The sequence below is a fragment of the Morus notabilis genome, unplaced genomic scaffold (assembly GCF_000414095.1).
Source record: "Morus notabilis unplaced genomic scaffold, ASM41409v2 Scaffold89, whole genome shotgun sequence".
Lineage (NCBI taxonomy): Eukaryota > Viridiplantae > Streptophyta > Magnoliopsida > Rosales > Moraceae > Morus > Morus notabilis.
In genome coordinates this window covers 244,391-267,856 of record NW_010357100.1, presented here as the reverse complement: position 1 = coordinate 267,856, position 23,466 = coordinate 244,391, and the positions used below count along the sequence as shown (strand labels likewise).

The 23,466-nt window shown below is 31.5% G+C and overlaps 3 protein-coding genes across 3 annotated transcripts; 1 reads left to right on the top strand and 2 right to left on the bottom strand.

The window, feature by feature from the left end:
• Window positions 1-3,026: 3,026 nt before the first annotated feature.
• On the bottom strand, window positions 3,027-3,849 carry LOC112091322 (uncharacterized protein DKFZp434B061-like). Its single transcript, XM_024164663.1, has 2 exons — window positions 3,166-3,849; window positions 3,027-3,032 (listed from the first exon to the last, which is right to left on the bottom strand). The coding sequence occupies exons 1-2, from the start codon at window positions 3,847-3,849 to the stop codon at window positions 3,027-3,029; spliced, it is 690 nt and encodes a 229-aa protein (XP_024020431.1).
• Window positions 3,850-14,551: 10,702 nt separating this feature from the next.
• On the bottom strand, window positions 14,552-15,700 carry LOC21401385 (AP2/ERF and B3 domain-containing transcription factor At1g50680). Its single transcript, XM_010089087.1, has one exon. It carries the CDS (start codon window positions 15,698-15,700, stop codon window positions 14,552-14,554), a length of 1,149 nt encoding a protein of 382 aa, XP_010087389.1.
• A 136-nt stretch (window positions 15,701-15,836) lies between these two features.
• Window positions 15,837-23,424, top strand: LOC21401384 (protein NRT1/ PTR FAMILY 7.1). Its single transcript, XM_024164650.1, has 6 exons — window positions 15,837-15,932; window positions 20,009-20,065; window positions 20,760-20,922; window positions 21,037-21,254; window positions 21,536-22,095; window positions 22,548-23,424. Exons 1-6 carry the CDS (start codon window positions 15,837-15,839, stop codon window positions 23,422-23,424), a joined length of 1,971 nt encoding a protein of 656 aa, XP_024020418.1.
• Window positions 23,425-23,466: the final 42 nt, after the last annotated feature.

Here is a 23,466-nt window from a genome sequence, read left to right as displayed (position 1 = left end):
TGCTCCGGCGACCACAAAAATTCGAATACAAATTTACATGTTCATCTCTTTCTAATAATTCCTCAAGTTTGTCAGCCTTTTACACGGTTTGTTCTCAATTTTTCTTATTTTCATATACTCTTTTCTGGGTGCAGAGGCTGACAAAATTACGGAATTATTGGAAGGAGAACATGTGGATGGAAGAATTCACGAGAGTTGAATAATTGAAGGATCAATAGACTGAATACTGCTATTAAAAATTTAGTCATGAAGATCATAATTTATAACTCTTTTATTTTGTTGTTTGAATCGTAATAGAACTCAAACTAATAATCATAACAGAACTCGAACTAGTTTAAAAGATTGTGTTTAAATTTTAATAAAATTAAAACTAATAATCATAATAAAATTAGAATTAATTTAAAGGTAAATGATAATGATAAACAAAAAAAAAAAATTAAAACAATAAGTCTAAATTAAAAGATAAATCCAAATAAATCCCAATAATAATTGGCAAAATGCACCAAATAACAATTTTTCACATATGGTAAGGAAACATTTCGCATATTTTTAAAACATAGTAGTAAATTGCAATTCATCCTTTTCTGTTTAAAATAAAATATTTTATTCCATTTTTACCCTTTTTTTTTTCAATGTCCTCCCTCTCTATTTCAGTAACTAATAACTAATCTGAAGTCTCTCAGAATATGAAAGATAATAACTAATCCGAGATATTTACCATTTGTGCTGAAGTTTAGGATCATGAATTCATAGTAGCCCTGCTAGTAATATTCTTAGATCTTGGTGAGGGTAGATAAATAAAAAGGGTAGAAAATGAAATGATAATTCTTTAGGTATGGTAAGTAACATCAACTTTTATTAAATATGTATAGAAAATTTACTTTCAAATTTATTGACCATTCACTATTTATATATCATATCATCTAAATTTAACAATATATCCATATGTATTGAAACTAAATACTTACCTGAAAATGAAAATAAATCAATTTCTTATTTGTGTCTATATGAACATGTATGTGTGTGTGTGTGTATGTATATGAGTTGATTTTGAGGGCCTTAGAAGTTACAGATTGCTATGGTGTTTCAGTTATAGATGGCAAATGCAAAGCTCTAATTCTAATACATTGTAATCTGTTGTGTTAGTATCTTAGTTCATCCATTACTAAGCTCTAAATCTAACCCAAGATTTTATCTTTTCACATATGTATCTTGAAAAAAAAAAAAAAAAAAAAAAAACTCTGACGCAATTTTGATTTGGACCCAAGTTGGACAAAATATGTCCATAACTGATAACTCTACCCCTACCCGTCCAGTAGTATCAATAGAAAGTGTTGCATGTTGGCTGGTTCTTTCTTTTTATTTTTTTCTGTTTTTATTTTTTTTTTCTTTTAACCAAATGAAATGAATTTGTTGTTTCCTGTTGTCATATTCGGGTGGTTTTCTTCCTTTCGATGAAATTGATAATTGACTCTATGATTCGGACACAAAAGAACAAAAAAAAAAGAAAAAGTAAAAAAGAAAAAAGAAACAAAGCAAAACAAAGCTCGCTGCCTTAGCCACAGAAGTTCGATATAAAACATAATCTTATTAGTCATATTGAAATATAATAAAAGAAATTAAAAAATTTATAAATAACAATCATTAAAATCCTTACAATAATTATTGTACAGTTTTATAACATAATATATGATTTATTATAATAATTATTACATAATTATACTACTTATAATAATTATTACATAATTAAATTACTCTTTAAATATTCCAAAAAAGTGATTGGATTTCAATTCCAGTTTTCTAATGCCCAAAGCATTGTCCATTATAAAGCTAAGAAACTTGGGCTGGCACTGACCACCAGGCCCAATAGTCATCCCAGCCCAGCCCAATCACCAACTACTCATGTAACATCAAAGAATATAAGAAATAAATCAAAAGTAGGATAATTACTGATAAATACAGGTAAGTATTTACTATATTTACCTTTATTGAGGTAAATTACTTGCAAAATGACCTCTAAAGAACAAAACTACTTGATTATTGGAGTAAATCCAATAACAGCAACAAATCTATAAGTTGTATCCACGAACAATTAAAACGTGAAACTGAAGACAAAATAATTGTTTTGCCCTTAACGACTTTGTAGGTAATTAAAAGAGTTCTAATATGACTTTTTAAGTTCCTTATTGCATGAAGTGGGTTCTGGATTCTTTTTACAGGTCGCCCTCATTTTTTACAAATTTATAATTTTAACCCGTTTGGTGAAATCAATGTCTTTGAGAAATTGTACAAAAATAACACAATACAAGTAGTGCGGCTAAACTTTTATGCACAATTATGGATACAAGAAGAGTTATGTTCTACAGCTTCTCCCTTATGCTCTAAGATCTCTTCTATTGCTGTTTTTACGTTCTTCCAATAATTCCGTAATTTTTGCAGCTTCTGCACCCAAAAAAAAAAAAAAAACTCATTTCTTTAAAATAATAATAATAATTGTAATGATAATCACAATAATAAAATAAAGCAACAAAATATTACATCATATGCCCATAATGAAAAAGGAAAATGAGATATATTACTGAATGAAACTTTGCATTAGGGACGGGAAAAAATGATTATAGTAGTAATAAAAAGAAAGTAGCCCACATAATGAAACATAAATTAAACTCATAAAGTGGCATTGTTACGATTTTAATCATGTTTCGTATTCTTATGTAAATGAGAAAAATTAGGAAGTACTCATGTAATGGTAATAATGTAATGGTAATAATGTAATGGTAACAGATTGAGAAAAAAAAAAGAATGATAACAATAATAGGGTAGATAGATCAACAAAATAAATTTAACTAAGAAAGTTGTAATTTCAAAGATTAACCGTTATAACACGTTTAATCAAACAAAACAAGGACCAAAGAGAAGTAATTAGACACCTTAAAAATAGGGCAACAATATATATCACATTCTGATGCAAATAAGAAAAAATAAGAACAACCCATGAAACTACAAAGAATGATTATAATAGAAAACTAGCCCTGATGAGGAAATATAAATTAAACCAAGAAAGTAACGTTAATTAATTTCAGAGAGTACATTAATTAACCATGATTTTAATGACGTTTAATCGCAAGAACGAAAAAGGAAAGAGAAGAAAACACGTTCATTTACCTTTGAATTGTCAGAGTTGGCCGAGGTCCTCGATAAAGATTTCTCCGCAGAAAGAATGGGAGTGGACTTGAGGCGCCGGTACGGCGGCGGACGAGGAGGCCGACCAATGGCCGAGCAGGGCATGGCCGAGTCGTGCTTCGGCGCGCTCTTGGGTGAGGCGTTCGACGAAACGCCCGGAACCCAACCTGAGGTCCGAGCAGATTCCAAAGGCGAGTGAGACGGAGACGAAATGGGAGCCAAGTTTTGGAGCCGGCGCGGCGGCGGACGAGGAGGCAGACCAGTGGCCGAGTCGCGCTTCGGCGTGGTCTTGGGTGAGGCGTTCGACGAAACGCCCAAAAGCGAGCCTGAGGTCCGAGCAGATTCCAAAGGCGAGTGAGACGGAGAAGAAATGGGATACAAGTTTTGGCGCCGGCGCGGCGGCGGACGAGGAGGCAGACCAGTGGCCGAGCAGGGCATGACCAAGTTGGGATTCGGCGCGGTCTTGGGTGCGGCGTTCGACGAATTGCCGGAACCCGTGCCTGAGGCAAGAAAGAGCTTCTTGGCGTCGGGTTGTTCGGAGTTGATCGAGAACGGCAATCGCCGTTTTTGGGAATCGGAGTTGCCGACCCCGGAGAAGCCGCATTTGGGGCATGGAGGGTTTTGATGTATCAGGTCTTGGTTCTGAACGCGCTGTTTATCTGCCATTGTTGTCAAACTTTTCTTCTTTCTCGCTCTGGTTTTTCCTTTTTTTTTCCTCTTGCTCTCTCTCTCTAGAAAGCGTAAGTCTCTCTCTCTCTCTCTCTCTCTCTCTCGCTTTTTCTGTGGGAGTGATGTAAATAGTGAGTAAATGGGAAGGAATGGTGGTGGGGGTTTATATAGAGCGGTGGAAGAGAAATGAATGATCTTAGAATTCTTGATGGAGATGTTCCCTTCTAGTTCTGATATTGGAGGGAAAAATAAACAACCAAAGGTTAACAAAACAATTGATCCAACGTGGAGTCATGACGTGGCAAAATGTGATTTAATTTAAAAATTGGGGTTAATTTGGTAAATGCCTTTTGAATTTTGTACCATGTTTTCAAATACTCGGCTTGTTCGGTTACATTTTTGAGTTATGGTGATTTGAGTGTAGATCTTGAGTTATAATTTGAGTTAAAATTGTAACTTGAGTTTGTGTTTGGATGTGCATATTTGAGTTATAATTTGAATTGAGAATCTATTTGGGTTTGTGTTTGAGTAGGTCAAAACTTGAATTTATATTTAGATAGTATTTTAACAATGGTGATGAAAAATTTTAATAGGGTATATGGGTGGGGTTTTATTCGACTCTTCATTGTAAATGCAGAGAAAAAAATCATCTCAATCGAAATTAAAATGAAAAAGTTATGACGTTTTTATGAGTAGAAAAAATATTGTTCATTAACTTGAGTTTGAGTTTAAGAACTTGAGTTGAAGGGAAACTTGAACTCAACTTTTAGTCTCAAACTCAAGTTAAAACTCTAGTTCAAACTCAAATTTTACAAACGAACATGAACTTAAAAAAAGTTGTAACTTGAGCTCAAACTTTTTTTGAGTTTTACTCCAAAATAACATAACAAGCCTTAAGTTTTAAAAACGATTAATTTCGCTCCTAAAATATAAAAAGCTTTTAAGTAATTTTATTTTATAAATATATTATGAAGTATTGATTTGGGACAATTTTCGCTTTGATCTTGTAAAATATTAGGGGATAAGGTGACCTAAAAGCAACAATTTAGTAGGTAAGTTTACTTAAAATCAATATTTTAGGGGCATTAATGACATTAGAAGTTGTGTCATGTCATTATTTTGTTAGTTTATAAATTTAGGGGGTCTTTAGAAATATCGCACATAATTCAAGGAGCAAAAGTGAACTAATTTTAAAATTCTGGGGCTATGTTGAAACAAGATACAAAATTCATAGTGTATTTTTTAAATTAATCATAAAATAAAAAAAAAGTGATGGGTGTGAAATGATAAATGAAGTACCCAAAAATTAATCATCTTATATTCTTATGAAAATAGTTAAGGATAATTTTGAAATAATAAAGTGTGGAAAAAAATAAATTTAATCGTTTTAAAGAGATGTGAAGTATGTCTGGAAAGTAGTGCGTTATACATGTATTATTAATGAAAGAGGGAAAGTATACAGTCACTACTGTTAGTGTTTGTATTAATATGGTTAAACATCCCCTTTCATCACACCCCACAAAAGCCGATAAACAAAAGTAGCTTTATGGGATTTATTAGAAGAAATACCCAAGTTAAAAATTACTCTTTTTAAAATTGTAACTTGTGCCAATCCTCTCTTATAATATGGTTAACTAAGGTCTCTAATTCTAAAAATAAAAGATTAGAACATCAATAGATTAGTTATGAAATATTGAAAGCACAATCTTTAATTAACTTTAACTATAATTTTACTTAAAAAGTTGGACTATTCTCATATTTATTTCTAATGTAATGACAAAATGTAACTGAACTTGTGCCAACCCTCTCCTTTAATATGGTTAACTAAGTCTCTAATTTTAAAAATAAAAGGTTAGAACATCAATAGATTAGTTATATGAAATATTGAAAGCACAATCTTTAATTAACTTTAACTATAATTTTACTTAAAAAGTTGGACTATTCTCATATTTATTTCGAATGTAACGACAAAATGTACCTGAAAAAACAGAATTTACTTACAAACGATGTCCTTCTTTAGAAATGACAAATGATGTTTCAAACGATATAAGAGCAACAGCTCCTATTATAGACGGGGAATGACAAATGATGTTTCAAACGTTGATCATCAAATGTATATTTTAACGCCCTCATTTGATCTAGTCGGACATGTAGATCTTTTTCTTTCTTTCTTTCTTTTTTGTGTGTATGTAATAAAGAAGTGATAATCAGTCAACTGAAAATTTGATGATCAACGTTTCTTAATTCTTATCTCTAAATCCACGATGTGTTTGGTGTCTAATCCTACCTATAAGCGTGTGTATATTGTCCTTATATGTAGTTTTCTGTCAGCCCTTTTCAGGTCATTCTGTTTCACTTCATCAAGTACTTTTTCTTCAGTTTAAAAAATGTTCATATATACCTGGGCCAATCCCAATCTTTAGTCTAAGTAAGATCCTTGTGTTGTTTCAAGAGAAAAAAGAAAAAAGAGAGAGAGAGAGAGAGAGATCCTTGTGTTGTTCATGTGGATCACTGACTAATTAATCAATGCCATATTTGTCTTTTACTTAATATATTTTATTATCATATTCCACACCATTTTTTTTGTTTGTTTTTGTTTTTCCCTTTTTGCATGGTATAGATCTTAACTGAGATTTTGATTTCAACAAACTAATTAGAATTCACTACTACTGTGCCAACAAAAGTTTAGGTGAGGGATCGTTTCCAGAGGATTCAACAAGCATCTGAAATGAAGAAGTTGCAGTATAATAATAATTACTCTAATCAAGCGGGTTTTGTGGACCTCACCCTGAGATTAGGCATGCCTAATCATGATTACAGCGACATTAATAATCCGACCGAAATTTGCCAATCATCTCTAAATTCGAATTACCTCTTCAGTCTTTGCCATTTCAATGGCTCTCACATGAGTAGTACTACTCATGATCAGGTACATATATCTCTACCTTTGTTTCTGATTAATTAATTATCAATTATTTGGCATGTTTATCGTTGTAGTTTATATGATGTTGATGGGTTAATTCCATTCAGTTAGTGTGATTAATCATCCATATTTAAGATTTTCTTGCAGCCTTTAATGAACAATTAACAATAATTAGCCGATTAAATGTGTCTTAATTAATTTGAAGAAAAGGTGAATAATTTTATATGCGCACACAACTTCTCTCTCTCTCTTGTTTGTGGTTATAGCTAGTCATGTATCTTTCTTTTGTTTTTGGATTTTTGGAAATCCTAGTTATCGTCGTTTACTCTCGCTTTACAATTTTCACCTAATTGTTATGACTTATCTAAGTTTTGTTATAATCAATAAACGGTAATATTTCTTGTACATGCCACTTTCAGTAAGGAATTTAATTGTACACCCCACACATGACACAGAAGTTAATAAATAAATCTGTCAAATAAAGCCATTATTGTGTGCGTTTAACAACAAAGGGCAATTAAATTACTTGGAACCAATAATTAATATTGTGAAAACGTAAATATATATATATATATATATATATATTTATCAAATTAAGAAAACCAGGTAATGACATTAAATTATTGGCAAACAAACAGGAGCACACATCATAAATAAATAATACATATATAATGTATAATATATGAAATGTGACATTCAGGCTAGTAGCCATAGGATAAGTCCGGCAAACGTAACATTGGGCGCGTTTGAAACTCGTTTTAAAATGATTTTGTTTTTTGTATGAAAATGAAAATGAAAACGTTTTCAATCTCAGACAGAAATCATTTTTGAAAATGCGTTTGATAGTTTTATCAAGATATTATTTTCACTATAAAAACTCATTAATGTCTCTCTCTCTCCCTGCTTGAGAGAGGAGAAAACGAAAATAAAAAATGAAAAACGACTAAAAGTCATTTTTCATTTCTATCTCATTTTACACTAAATCAAAAAAATCATTTTCATTTCTGTTTTTTGTCTTTATTGCACCAAATGCCGTTTTAGAAATATTTTCATTTTTTCTTTCTCAAAAAATGTGAAAAACAAAAAGGGAATCAATTCTAAACACGGCCATTGTTTTTGCATTCATATAATACGCACTTTATTCAAATATAACAGTCAATAAAATGTAATTTTCCGCCATGTTACAATACACTTGACATTATCATATTACACGAAAAAGTCATAAGCTCCTAAAAAAAACGTTATACTTTATCGTATGTTATGGTCGTTGGATATAAGATAATACCTATATATATATGACCGAAAGTTTTGCAAATCTATCTAAGCACCTTTTTTTGAGCTTGGGGTAAATCTATCTAGTACTTTTATATATGTACACATATAATTGATCAGTTTTGAATCTTATTGATGCATTTCAGCCCCTCATGCAATACTGGCAATATGGCCACAATAGGATGGTTTCTGGAGATCATATTACCGACAATGGCTATTATAACATGATCAACAACACTAGTGGTGGAGTACCAAGCAACTACTTTGGAAGAATATTCAACCAAACTGGAACCAATCTTGGGCACCAGATTATTAACACAGGACCAGACCAAGTATTTTCTGAAGGGCCACATTATACATACTCAACTCCTAATAGTTCTACTTTTAATGCCATCACGAGTAATCCATACACAAGTACTTCAATTTCTCCAGCAATAATGAAGAACAACATTGATCTCCTTTGTACTAGATCAAGAGGCCAATCTTCTCTAAGAAAGAATAATAGAGGGAAAAAACAGTCCGAGGCAGTAGTAGTGGATGTGGGAGAAGAAGAAGAAGAAGAAGAAGAAGAAGTTGAAGATGATGATGATGATGATGATGATGCAAATAAGCGCTGCTCCAACCCTAAATGCCTCACTCATACTACTCCCATGTGGCGCAGAGGTCCTCTCGGTCCCAAGGTTTATTTCACAAATTTTTGTTCTTTGAATTTTATCCCCTTTTACTGCTTTTTTTTTTCGATCTTGTTTTTTTTGTTTTGTTAAGTTTTTTTAGACTTTCTTTAGTACGGTAACATACTGATATGTTAAATTTTTTATCGGTTAAATTTATATAAAAATACGTAGATCTATACTTACGGGAAGAATCTCCCAAGTTTTTTTGTTTTTTTGTTTTTTGTTTTTTGTCTAGTATGGTTGATTTTTGTTAAATGTTTCAGAGCCTGTGTAACGCTTGTGGAATAAAGTACCGTAAGCAAGAAGAGAGGATCAGGGCTGCCGAAAAAATAGCTGCGGCGAAAACAGGAAACACTTCTACTATCAGCAATCTTAATTAGTCATCATTAACGATGGTTACATTACTTCACTTTCTTCTTTCTATAATTATCTATTTCTGGATATTTGTAATTTTGTTGTTAATGTCGGCGATTTGCTTTATAACATTAAAGAACGACTTGTCGGCTGAGTTAACATCATAAAAAACGACATGTCTCTGATTGTGAACTTCAATGACGACATGTCGTTTTACCTTAGACTTTTCTGCCTTTGAAGTATAAACGACATGTTAGTACATTTTACACTGCAATGTCGTTTGTGTTGTGAAATATGACATGCGATGTATGAAGTGAAATTTTGCCATCGTTCATGGGAAATCTACGTGTCATTATGTCAGCCATTTTGGGTCCTTTAATTGAATAGCTTCGGACTTAATTAATTAATTTCTTGAAGCTATATTTTTGTATTGGTGAACTTTTTTCACCAAATTAAAGTAAAAATAAAAAACCACCGTCTTTGGTATGTTATAGGAACCAGACTCAAGATGGTCAGGCCTAACGTCTTGTTTTTATTTTCTTTAGATTTTTTATCCGTAAATTATTTTTTATTAGTTGTAACATTTGTTATTTATTTTAAATAATTTAAAATTTTATTATTTATTTAATTTAGTTTAATAAATATGTTATGCACTATATGATTTCTGAAAAGAAATAAATCTTTGACTTTTTCTTTCTTTATTAACAGTGCAACCCACCCTTCACCCGGCCCTTTTGTCACTCCGGCTGGATAAGTGTCACGTGAGAAACTATTTGCTAGTCTACCTTCGAGATTTTTTAGGCATACAACGTTCATATTTTTTATGATTACTTGATTTTTTGTTTTGTTTTTTATGTAGTTCATAATGCCCTTCAACATCATGATCTTTTTTTTTTTTTTCCTTTCTTTTTTTTCAAGTCTTTGTTAGGTCTCAAGTATTTTTGTCGGCCCATTGTTTCTAATAAAAAATATGTAATTTTAATAAATACTCCTTAAAAGTATATGAGTCAGAATTTTTATTTTTTATTTTTGATTTATAACCCTTTTAATCAAATAATTACACTAATAAAAGGATATTTATCAAAAATAAAGAGTAAAAGTTCTAGACTCATTCATTCTCTAAAGTAAATTCTTCATTTCTTCATAAGAAATAGATAGAGAAAAAAGAAATTTTTTGTAAGTCTAATGATTCTATCAATGTATTATGAAGTTAGATATTATCGTCTTTAATCTAGCTATTTCCTTATATCGAAATATTGGATATATCTTGCTTTCCATTATGAGAAACTATAATATTTCTTGGTAGAGTGGTTTTATTTACACACCTTTTTTTATTCTCCACATCCCGTTTATCTTAAATTTTCTTATGGCAAAAAGATCCTCACATACAATGACAAAAAAAGACACTTATGACATATTTAATTAAAAAAAGAAACTAATCATACAGTTTTTATCGCTCTCTACACACCCCACATGTTATATCCTAAATTATAAACTATAATTATTTCAAAATGTATATAATTTTCACATTGCAATTACTATTCCAAAAAGTTACATTGATATAATGTTGAATTTTTTCTTTTATGACGATTTTTATTTTGCCTTTTTTTCATTTAATGTTTGTATTTTTTACTATTTTTTTAAAAGACTAATCATTTTATTTTGTTTTTATTTCATTTTTTTTATAAAATTTGATTGATTTTATTTCCATTTCATTTTTTTTTTTTTTTTTGCTTTCGTTTTGAAAAAATCCTTCAAACCCAAATCTTCAAAAAAAAAAAAAAACAAACAAAGATATGAAGGGATAGAGAAATAATATTATTTAATTAATAAACTAAAATAAAATAATGGGCGTGAAAAGAAAATTAAAATGGATAAGAATTAATTCTTTTAACAAAAATAGTTAAGGGTAATCTTGGAATGATAGGGGTGTGTAAAAAGTAAATTTAGTTCTTTTAAAATTATGTGAGGTATGTATTTAAAAGGAGATGTAAAGAATAAAAAAGAGGTGTGTGAATAGAACCACCCTTCTTGGTAACGTTGCATATTGATTATTACAACAAAAATTTAGTTATTAATTAGCTTAGCAATAAAAATCACATCTATTATTAATTTATGAAATTTTAGCTAACGGCCTAGTTTTGAATTTTTATGGCAGCAAATAACATATTCACATAATTGTTAATAAATAAATATTTAAAATTTTAAAAGAAGATTGTACGAATGAAAAAAAAACTAATGAGTTTATTAACTAAAGATATTAATAAAAATTAATAAAAACGTATATAACTTGAGGCTCTATGTAAATAAATTATCGATTTGTCAAATTTAGTTATGGGGTACATTCAGGTAAATCTTGCATTTACCAAATATTTTCTTGGGTGAATCGGTTAAATATTGGATAAATCAAATTCAATCATGTAGTAAATTCATTTTTTGAGTAAATTTGAGATTTATCAAATTTGATCGTGGGATAAATTTTGATAATCCTAAATTTTCTGTTATTTATTAACTAATCCAAAAATTTTGTCACTTATTTTTATTCCATCCGGAAAAAAAAATGCTATTTATATCATTATTTCTTTTAAATTTGATGTTTAAATTTTAAATTTCCTCACTCTAACTTTAAGGGAAAAAACAAGCTACTAATTGGAGAATGTGAGTATAGTTTATTAGCACAAGAATGTCAAAATTCAGAGTAACTATTTTGTTCTTGATTGTGGTTATTTACAGTGTTCAATTAATACCTTAAAAAAAATGAAGTGTCGTATTTGTAGCTAGGCTTAGCTTAAGTTTCATACTTATTTTAAGATTGTTTAATATTCAAATTCTCTATCTTATATTTTCTTTAAGTCGGAAAAAAAAAAAAAAAAAAAAAAAACAAAGACACCAAGTTGAAGATCAGGACCTCAGCTGTGATATCCTTTTGGTATCCACTCCTTTTGTTCAGAAAACAGAAAAGTAATAAAGGAGATATGATGCCTCGTTCTGTATTTGCATGCACGAGCCAAACATGTTCTCCGTTTTTGTGGTCTGAATTTAAATCATATGAAATAAAAAAATTTGCAAGCTTGCATAGTGATAATTGACGTGTAATTGCTACAGGATTAATTCTCTCTCTCTTCAGCTAATTTCTTCATGAGTGACTCGAAAGTGAAATAAATAAAACATGGACATGATAATATTTCAATAATTCTGAAGATTACGATATTATAGTGATTTTTCAGGAAAAGTTCAACATTTAAGTCTCGTTCATTTTACCGATTCGAGTTTTGTTACAGTAAAAAACTCTAAAAAATAGTCACATCTAAATTTTTTGCTACAGTAAAAAACATTCACATAAAGTCACATATTAACTCGAATCAACGAACTAAACGAGCCATTAATGAACTTTATAAGAGCCTTGTTTATGCCAAAAGGGTCCACCTTCAATATAGATAGATTCAATAATTCAAAAAATAGTTTTTGTACAAACTACCATCTTGATCAAATTGACGAAATCACACTTTGAATGTATTGTTTTAAGATTTTTACCATTTACTCTTGATAATTTTTTTAACTAATATAATTATTTAACTAGAGGGTATTAATTAAGTGTAAGCGATAAGACCCATGTATTTTAAGAGGTTTTTGTTTCTTTTTTCCTTTTGCTATATAGGTCTAAAATTCCCATTCATTTTTTTTTTTCCAATTTATGGGAAAAGAAGGACCTCTTAACGTCGAGGTGCATGGGCTTTCCCTCTCATAAGAACACCATTGGTAATGGTAATCGTATGTCTAATGTCTCCTCACAAATATATTGATTAATAAAATTTTCATTAAAAAAATATTTTTAATAAACAAGTAAAAGAATATCTAGTCACGAGCCTTAAAAAAAAAAAGGATATATAGTGAAAATGAAGATGCAAACAAAGTAAGGGAAAAGAAAGATTTGTCGTTACAAGCAAAAAATAACAAAAACAATAAAATTGCCCTACATTAAATGTGGTGTCCAGCTATTTTTCTATACATACCACATACAATGGCCAAAACCTAACTTGACAACAAACAGAAGTTGGTGGGTCCCCAACTATTTGCAGACTACATTCTATCAAAAAAAAAAAAAAATGGAGATTCTGTTGCACGTACATATTTGACCTAGATTTGATGGACTACTTATATATGCAGGCGATCTCAAATATATCTTTTCATTTCCATTTTAATTTTGCATTTTAATCCTGTTTTGTTTATTTCGTTTCACTGATTTAAATTTTTAATTTTAATTATACTACAGTTAAAAATTTTCATAAAAAATTACTTTTATCATTTTCTGCTACAGTTAAAAATTCTCATATAAAATTACATTTTAACTTGAATTAAATACTAAAATTAATGAGCTGAACGAAGCCTTTATCTATTATGCTATCGTGGCAAATGGTAGAGGCCATTATAATAAGTTTAGTCATATCTGAATTGTGGTGGAGAGAAAAGAATAAAAATCCGCATACATATCATGATCGTCATCTTTTTTTGGCCCGAATTCTAAAAACCTCTCGTTTTAATGCACAAACAATTCATTTAATTATAATGAGGTAAAACTGAATATAATTGCTTGCATATAATGAAATGCCATCAGAAGATGGAAACCAAGAACTAGTTTAGAATTATGAGAGTATACAAAATGGAGTCAAATGTTTAAGTGGGAGACAACTTATCCCTATCTACAGCTCAAAAAAAAAAAAAAAAAAAAAAAAAAAAAAAAAGAAAGGAAAAAACTACTTTCCCAATGTCTGATTTGATAAGTCATTGAGGAATACTGTAATATGGCCCTGTCCTTATCATTTCTTGTTTGTCTTATATATTTTCGATTTGGTCTGAAAACAAGTTGCAGTTATATTCATCTTTACTGTATATTTTCTTCATAAGCATATTCGCCACATATCCAATGATATTGTAACATGATGCGACATGATGTTAAGTATCCGAGGGAATTTATTTATTTTTATTTTTTCTTGATATAATGCGGGGTAAAAAGAAAACACTAATTTCAGAAATATATTTATTTCAGAAATATATTGACTAGAGAATTCTCAAATTGTTTAGTACACGTGCAGGCAAAGAAAAGGAAAATATATCCTTCTCTATTAGACAGTGTAGTAATTGGAATTGGAGGATAGTTCCTAGTGTACATGATAGCAATAATCGCTTAAATCCCTCTAAAAAGAAAATAAAAAAAAGGAAAAGAAAAGAAGAATTCCTTTTCTTATCAAGGATTGAGACCCTGTTGTGTAATTCCTAATAAGGCCCTCCACTAGTTACAGCCTTAACATACTATAAATTAAAAAAAAAAAAAAAAAAAAAAAAAAAAAAAAAAAAAAAAAGAGGAACTTTCGCACTTGAACAATTTTCCTTATCACCTTTTTTTTTGAACTTTGATGTGGAGAAATTCAGGTGTGAGAATTACCGATAAACCATGCCTGCAACTGAATCTCGCTAGTCACTTGATGTGTACACCAAATAGCCTAATTCCTTTCTCCTCCAAATTGTTAGACACATCTTCTTCATTGTATTTAAACTGATCACTGCCTTGATAAAAATTTTGCTTCCATGCCACCTTCATGATATGCTTTTCACAATGATAATAATTATTGGCCTCTTCCTTATCGTTACTCAAACACTTCTTGCTTTCAACATTAACCCCATTATGCGTTACATCAATTAAGCAAAAACTTTGGCCATTTACCTCCCTTAATATTCCAGTACCACGGCAGTAGTGTTCACATGCATAAAACGTGATGACATCATTGGCCTTCAAGCTGTTTTCCTTCACAAACCGATTCCAGCCCCTTGTGAAGACAAAACTTTGGCTGCTTTTCCAATAACAATACCGAAATCTCCAAGGCCTCATATTCTTGTCATAGAAAACTAGCTCAATATCTTCTACTGCTCCATTTCCCTCCACATGATTAATATCTTCATTAATGTAAGGAAAATACTTGACCGCAAATTTTTTAGGGATAACAAGTCTATTAAGCTTACCAACATCACTTGGCGTCAACTCCTTTTGAAATAGTTGCCTCGTCAAGAATTGTGCATCTCCATGGCCCTTTATTTTTTTGTTGAGATGTTGATCATGATTTCCCTTGTCAATAAAGACTTCCTTACTTTGAGATCGAGTTCTTACAAATTCTTCGAATTTCGATTGGTAAGAGCTGTCCTTGATCATATTAAGAACCATCTTTATGGTGTGACGGCTTTGGAAATCAGGCTCTTGGATAGTCAGACTAGTCCAGGGAAAATTTCTCTGTGAATCGCCGCTCCGGAGTTTGATGGCTGCGCTATCATAGGCCATGGCCGCCGCCTTCTCTGACTTGAACGTACCGAGCCAAATTCTCTGGTGGTTCGCGTAGATTTGCGCTCCCCAATGACCGTTTTGTTGAGGCACGACCCCTTTGAACTTGGCAGAAGAGGAGGCAATAATGTTGTTGGTATCAATTTCATGATGATATTCGAGTCTTGGGCGCTTATTGTTCCTTGCATGAATTGCGTAAATGTTGGTGTTGGTTGAATCCGAAGTTTCCATGGCTGGAACATTAATAATCGTTTTGGCACTCGAAATCATGCTTGAGGAATATTCATCTTCCATTACATTAAGAAAGAAAAAATACAACAACATAAAATGCTAAAGAGAAAAGATCAAGAGAGAAATGGATGAGATTTTTAAGCTTAATAATTTGAATAGTGATGAAGATTATATATACGTATTTGTCTAGTATGGGGACATGATATACGATATTTTGGGAGAGATTGAAGGAGGGAGATCTGGCAATCAGAGAATTTTCTTGTTGCATGAAAATGGTAGCTTTTGCATTTGGAAGGTGGAAAATTGATAAGACTGAAACTAATTTCAGTTTAGGGACTCAATTAAATCCAAACAAAAATCAAAACCGAGCACAAAATTTTCTCAAGTACTAGTAGAAAGTTAGAACAAACTTTCAGTGGCCTTACTTATTTTAGGCAAAGTTTATCTCATCACAAAACTAATTAACCCATTTTGTTGAGATCATTATGCTTAATTATGTATTACTCATTGTGTTCCTACCGTTGAATTCAAAACCAATAACTAGAGCGTAGTTGAATTATATTTTTGGTATTGATTCCAAAACCATATTGTAATTTTAAAATTGAATTTGACTCTAAAGCAGCGAATTAAGTATTTTAATCCAGATTTTGTTGAATAAAAAATTAGTTATTCTAGGAAAGCATTTAGTATATATGTGCTAATTTTGGAGCAGTATTTAAAAAGAACAGAAGATTCAAGTTTCAAATAGTCCTTCATTAAAAAAAATAAAAATAAAAAACTGATAGCTTGTTGGTACTCTGCCATTCTTTTCAAGCATGAGTTGGCGCAGATAATTCAAAACATATATATCACAGATTCACAGGCAAAAATTTCGCTCTTATTTTCTGAAAAAAAAAAAAGCGCTATATTAGTTTTGTTTAGACCGGGGAAGAGGGGGACAAGTTTGGAAAGTTGGAACTCTATTTTAGGTCTAATTTCTCATATACATTTGTGCAATACACCAATGTACGTAGTGGGAGTAGAGAAAATTTTGAAAATGCTCCCTTGTTTTTTTTTTTTCTTTGAAAAAGTTTCATATTGATACCTTATGTTATAGCGTAATTGTCTTTTGATATTCTGTATTTTTAATAATTTTAAATTGGTATCTTAACATTTAAAAAAATTATTTTTCAGTATCTTAAGGTTATTTTTTGGAATGTAAAATGTCAAAGTTATCATTCTTATTAATTAACCAAAAAATTAATAATAAATTTAAAAAAATTCTTAAAGTTACAATTAAAATATTAAAAGGTCATATTTTGAAAGTTTCGTATTGAAAGTTGCTAGCATTATCTAGCTCCAAATTACAATTAAAAGTTATTTTGTCTTGTCTCTGTTATGTGAGATACTATTCTTTAGAAAAAAAAAGATAATTAAAGTGTGTTTAAGAGAGAGAGAGAGAGAGAGAGAGAGAGAGAGTTTGTCGTTTTGATTTTACACTTAGTACATTTTGTTTTCAGTTGAAAAGTTTGGCAATCTAATTTCTATGCTTAATTCGGTGAATATATGTAGTACTAAAGATATATATAGGAAGAATTCCTATTTTTGCGGTCTCCCGATCTGAAACTTAAATGGCTGTTTGATTTTCCTAGACATTCGGTGTTGGCCCAACAAAAATTCATATGTAACTGTATTTTATTTTTATTTTTGAAAACCATATGTAATTGTATTTTAATATTTACTTAAAGTTCGAAAACTATATTATTATTTTTTATGATCGAAAACTATATTTTAAAGTTCACAAAAATAAGGTTTCAGTGTTAATATTTATCTAATATTAGAGAAATTTCAAAATCAAATATAACTGAAAGGAGATTATTAATGTTAATATTAGACATGCATACCGGCACACTAATTATATATATATATTTTTTTTCTCCACTGTAGAAAGAAAGGAAAAAAAAAAAAAAACAGTTAACATAGTTTGGTCTCTTTGATTCTTCATGACTCGCCTATTCGACTATTTGACTAAACTACCCGAAAAAAATCTATTAAATCAAGGTTATTGAGTAATGTTAGAAATCTCAAGGTAATTTAACGTCACCCTTTCTGTCACTTTTTATATTTATTATTTTACAGTGAAATTTACTATCTTATTTTTTGTTTAAATAATAATATATCATATTAATAGAATCCGCGTGTCAAACAGTGAATGTAAAAAGTGTCAAAAAAGTAACAAAAAGAGTGACGTTAGCATTTCTCTTTGTTAAAAAGAAAAAAAAAATCTCAGGGACGGTATTTTTAAATTTTAATGAGTGGGATACCTCTTGGCTGCCCCCACTCGGATTTTAAAATTTAGATTCTCTCTTAATTTTCTCAAAAAATTTCAGTTATACAATTCCTAAATAAGAAAAGTTTTAATTGCTCTCACACTCCACAATTGAAATAATAACTATATTATTGTTTAGTAAAAGGTTATATATAATTTTTTTAGTACTCTATATAGTTTGAAAATTTTCCTTTGCGGCAATATTTGAGTACACTCCATTAATATAGATCTTAACAAAGAAATACCTTAATCTTTTAAATTTTTATAATGTATCCGGTCATCTTGTTATAGTCACGAGTATATGTATATATATAATTTTTTTAAAATAAAAATTCAAGTTCAACGTCCATCGTTTTACATGGATGATGAGAAAGCCGTGGAGCTTTATAAGGAGTTAGTTAAGAAAAGGTCCCCGGCTATCTGACTTTTGGTGGCCAATTTTCACTCTATAAATATGCTTAGAGGGCTAAAATGTAACCAATAATTGGCATTTGTATTTGAGCTTATGTTTTGAGCATGATATTTGAACCTGTTCTAGGAGACTGGTTTTTGGATTCAGATTGATCAACAGTATCAACTCCAATATTGCTCTGTGAAACCATAAATGACAAAAAAATTTAGGGCTTCCTCAAATTTCCTGGCGAGTCGAGCGATTTTCCGGTCTGAATTTCATCTTTTGATAAGCGTTACCACTCGATCTCTTCCATCACCGGAGTCCCCTAATATTCCAGAAAAAGTTACTTTCTCCGTCACCAAATTCCGCAAAAGGTAATTTGGTCGAGCAAAAGTGATTCAAATTTTTCCTCGGTTAATACATTTTATTATTTATTATTTAATGATACATCTCATTATGAATTCCAAATTTATAAGCAATATATTGAAGAACTGTTGAATCCGACTGTTGTTTATGCTTAGTGATGAAATTTTGGAAGTTTCTATTTTTCTTGACATTTTAAATTCAAAAGTGAAATTGAGGATGCATTATCATTATATGTCACTGAAAAATCCGAAAATATAGGTTAGAGAAACAGAGATAGCGATCACGTTTTTTTTTTTTTTTTTTTTTTTCCTTAGTCATTTTGACGTGGAAAATGATTTGTATTCATGCAAGGGATGACCGAGTTTGTGGCACAGATTGATCTTTTAAGCACATTTGCTTTGCCCCTTTCCCCGAATTCTTCTTCTTCTTCTTTTTTTTTCCTGTTTCCAAATGTATTTGTTTGATACAATTATAAAGTAAGTTCGAAAACGACATCTCTTTCTTGTTCCACGCCCCACTTCACTCAAATTGTTTGTCTATATAAAGAACTCTGACACCCATTAATCTATATCAACACAGCTTTCTTAGTTCTCTTCTTAATTCCTTCAAGATTTCTTGCCTCCTTATTCCTCTTCCAAGTTGTTTTTTTTTTTCTTAATGCCATTTTCTTTCCCCATTAGTTTAAGTAGTTGTGGTATGTTGATTTTTTTTTTCTCAATTCGTACTCTTTTACGGTTAAATAATTTCCTCTTGTTTGTTCTTATGATCTCATGTCTTTCCAGTAAAACATATAGGGCTTATTTAGTTCACTGATTCGAGTTTTTAATTCGAGTTGAGATGTGACTTTATTTGAAAGCTTTTTCACTGTAGCAAAAAAGTTAGATGTGATTATTTCTGAGTGCTTTTTACTGTAGCAAAACTCGAATCGGTGAAATAAACGAGACCATAATTTCTAAACTTCTACTTTTTCATTTTGCACTTCTCTTTGGACTATGTAATAGATTTGAAGGCAACAAAATATCTTAACAATATATGCACTCTCCTGAGTTTCAATAATATTGTTTGGTTTGGTGGCAATGGGGCATATAACCAAAAATAAAAAATAAAAAATAAAATACGACACACAAAAAGACATACATACATATATGGTCAATACTATTTTGCTGCTTTTTTCCTTTGAATTTGTACCCTAGAATTGATACAATACGAAACCCATCGTCCATATTCAATCAGTTATATTATTTCTCGTACTTTTTTGCCATGATCATGTGAAAGATGAATAACTTGTTGTACTTTATTGCAGAAACCTTCAGTGGCTGTTATGGATTCATGTAACTTCACCGATAAGGCTCAACTAAAGGTTAGTGAAGCACATGATCAATAAATTCAATAAAGCCTTAATTAATATCATACAAATTACATTATATATTCAGATATATATATATATATATATTCCTAGAGATATGACCATGAGAACACACTTCACGTAACGCGTGCGTTACAAGGCAACAAAATAATATGAAAGGCTGATTTAATTAAAAAAAAAAAATTTGGCAAACGTATTTTATTTTGGGATTTTTTTCTTAACTGATCTACATGTGGACGTACGCCAAAGTTTTATAGTTAAATAGCATATTTGTTTTTATAAAAAAAAATTTAAAGAGAGTACAGTTAACAAGTAATAAAACTTGAAGTTGATGAACATAATCACCAGTAATTAAGCAGTCCCAAATTTTTCTTTCTTTTTTGGCTCAAAGTAAAATTAATGACACTCTTCACAGTAAATTGATTCGAATGGAGGGCAAGACTGCCATTTCACTTCATTCATTTTTTCTGTTATTTGTGTGCATAATCCAAACGGGCAAATTATAGCGGTACTATCTATTGTACTACTTTTCCCTTGTGGCCTTGATCAACCATTTTTGTTATGATCACAGATTAAAGGGTACTAAATGAAATTTTAATGCCCTGATTTGGCTCAAGTCTTTTCTTTACTTATTATGGGGTTGTAATTATTAATTAATATACATCTCTCTTCTTTAACAAATTAACAGTCGGGGGAAGAAAATACAAGTTCTGGAGAATTGGGAGCTCTGAGAATTAGAAACTACAGTGGAAATGAACAAAATGCCGTGACAACTTCTGTGAATTATGACAACGGATCATCTCTTATTAGAAAGAGAACAGGAGGGTGGAGATATGCAAATCTCTTGCTGGGTATGTAAAATTACAATATAATTAATTAGAAAAACAAAACATTATTTATTTTCTCAATTTTGTTGTTGATTAAAAAGCTTTCTTTTTTTTTTTGGTTATCTTCTCCTTTTGTAGCCAATCAAGCCTTAGCAACACTGTGTTTCTTTGGCGTCGGTGTAAACTTGGTTTTGTTCTTAACCAGAGTTCTTGACCAAGACACTGCCGATGCTGCAAACAGTGTGAGCAAGTGGACTGGAACTGTTTACTTGTGCTCTCTAATTGGTGCTTTCCTCAGTGATTCTTACTGGGGCCGTTACTTAACATGTGCTCTCTTCCAAGGCATCCTCGTGCTGGTAATTATTTTCGATTTTTTTACCATCCCATTTTTTTTTTTTTTTCCTTTTCAAAAGTAGGTCGTCGTCTTAAGCCCCAAGCAATACTATTTCGCATTAGTGGTACATACTATATGTGACCACTCATAATAGTATTATTATTATCCTTTTTTTTATCAATATTCAAAATTTGTTACACCAATAAATATGTGATTAGTTAAAAAACAATTCTTCTGAGGCTAAATATTTATCTTGGAAATTAACCAAACAAAATTGCACTCTCTCTATTTATGACGTACTAGGGTTGTGCTCTCTTATCAATATCGTCTTGGTTTTTCTTGATCAAACCGGAGGGGTGTGGTGATGGGGAGCTAGAATGCATGCCCTCGTCCACACTTGGCGTAGCTATTTTTTACACGTCGATATACCTTGTGGCCTTCGGATATGGTGGTCACCAACCCACTTTGGCAACCTTTGGATCGGACCAATTCGACGAATCAAACCCGAAAGAGAAGGATTCAAAGACGGCGTTCTTCTGCTTCTTCTATTTCGCTTTGAATGTTGGCTCGCTCTTCTCAAACACCGTCTTGGTGTACTATGAGAATACGGGGAGATGGACCTTAGGGTTCTTGGTGTCTTTGGGTTCGGCAGTTGTAGCCCTAGTGTCGTTCTTGTTTGGCTCGCCCGGATACCGACATGTTGAACCGAGTGGCAACCCTATTCCGCGTGTTGCTCAGGTCTTCACGGCTGCTTCTAAGAAATGGAAAATTGTTGCGGCGAATCCGGAGGAACTGTATGAGGTTGAAGGATCGGAATCCGCCATCAAAGGGAGTAGGAAAATTCTGCACAGCAATGGGTTTTCGTAAGTTCTCTCCCTAATCCATTTTTTTTCCCACTAGTAATTTTGATTTGTAAAATTAAAAAAAAAAAGAAGAAGTATTAGAATTGTTATTTTTTTTTTCTTTTTAGTAGCAAGTAACGACGATAAGCAATACATATTGGTATAATTCTTTCAAATTTACTAAGAAAAATTATCGAAAGTAAGCAATCTATCAATTGATGCTAGTTTTCTTTTAGAAAAAAAATGTGTATGCTATTTATATTTTGTTAAAAATGGAATTTAGTCATGAAAAGAAACCCAAATGTGTCTCGTAATGTAAGACCAAATATTTATCTCAATAGTATAATGCTATGTATATATGCTTAATGTCAAACAAGACATATACTATATTGGGTGCCAAATTTAGCATAGTATTGCACTACTATATATCCATACCATACATAATTAATATATGTTACTGGAAAATTAATCAGGTTTTTGGACAAGGCAGCAACTCTAACGGAGAAGGATTTAGCCGGTCCGATGAATCCGTGGAGGATTTGCACCGTAACCCAAGTGGAGGAAGCAAAATGTGTACTAAAAATGTTTCCAATCTGGCTTTGCACCATAATTTACTCGGTGGTCTTCACTCAAATGGCTTCTTTATTTGTGGAGCAAGGTGACCTTATGGACTCCCACGTTGGAAACTTTCGCCTACCGGCTGCTAGCATGTCTGCCTTTGACATCTTCAGCGTCCTCATCTGCACCGGAATCTATCGCCAAATCCTCGTTCCCATAGCCGGAAGACTAAGCGGAAACCCTAAAGGCCTAACCGAGCTTCATAGAATGGGAATTGGCCTCATCATTGGAATGTTGGCGATGCTCGCGGCGGGCATCACGGAGGTTGAGAGGCTCAAACGTGTCATCCCAGAGGAGAAGACAAGCTCTTTGAGCATATTTTGGCAAGTTCCTCAATATGTCCTAGTTGGTGCCTCCGAAGTTTTCATGTACATTGGGCAATTGGAGTTCTTCAATGGGCAAGCCCCGGATGGGATAAAGAGCTTTGGAAGCTCGCTTTGCATGGCTTCTATTTCGCTTGGGAATTATGTGAGTAGCTTGCTTGTTAACATGGTGATGGGAATCACGGCCAAAGGTGAGCAACCCGGTTGGATTTCCGACGACCTTAACGCCGGCCACATGGACAGATTCTACTTCTTGATCGCCGCGCTCACCGCTTTCGATTTTGTGGTTTACGTCTTTTGTGCTAAGTGGTACAAGTGCATCAACATCGATGACAATGGCAAGGAGATTCAAAGCGTGGAAGAAGAATCAGTTATAGAACAAGAAGATGAAGTTTTAAGTAAAGTTTAGAAAGTATTATAGTAGAGTACTAATTAAAGTCTATAGTTGAAC

What these genes read in the sequence shown, in the direction of transcription:
- LOC112091322 (XM_024164663.1), bottom strand. Translation starts at nt 3,849, where the DNA reads ATGGCAGATAAACAGCGCGTTCAGAACCAAGACCTGATACATCAAAAC.
- LOC21401385 (XM_010089087.1), bottom strand. Translation starts at nt 15,700, where the DNA reads ATGGAAGATGAATATTCCTCAAGCATGATTTCGAGTGCCAAAACGATT.
- LOC21401384 (XM_024164650.1), top strand. Translation starts at nt 15,837, where the DNA reads ATGATATACGATATTTTGGGAGAGATTGAAGGAGGGAGATCTGGCAAT. An exon ending in GTAGCTTTTGCATTTGGAAG is followed by an intron (nt 15,933 to 20,008) that starts GTGGAAAATTGA and finishes ACTTTATTGCAG; the next exon opens with AAACCTTCAGTGGCTGTTAT. An exon ending in CTGCACAGCAATGGGTTTTC is followed by an intron (nt 22,096 to 22,547) that starts GTAAGTTCTCTC and finishes AAAATTAATCAG; the next exon opens with GTTTTTGGACAAGGCAGCAA.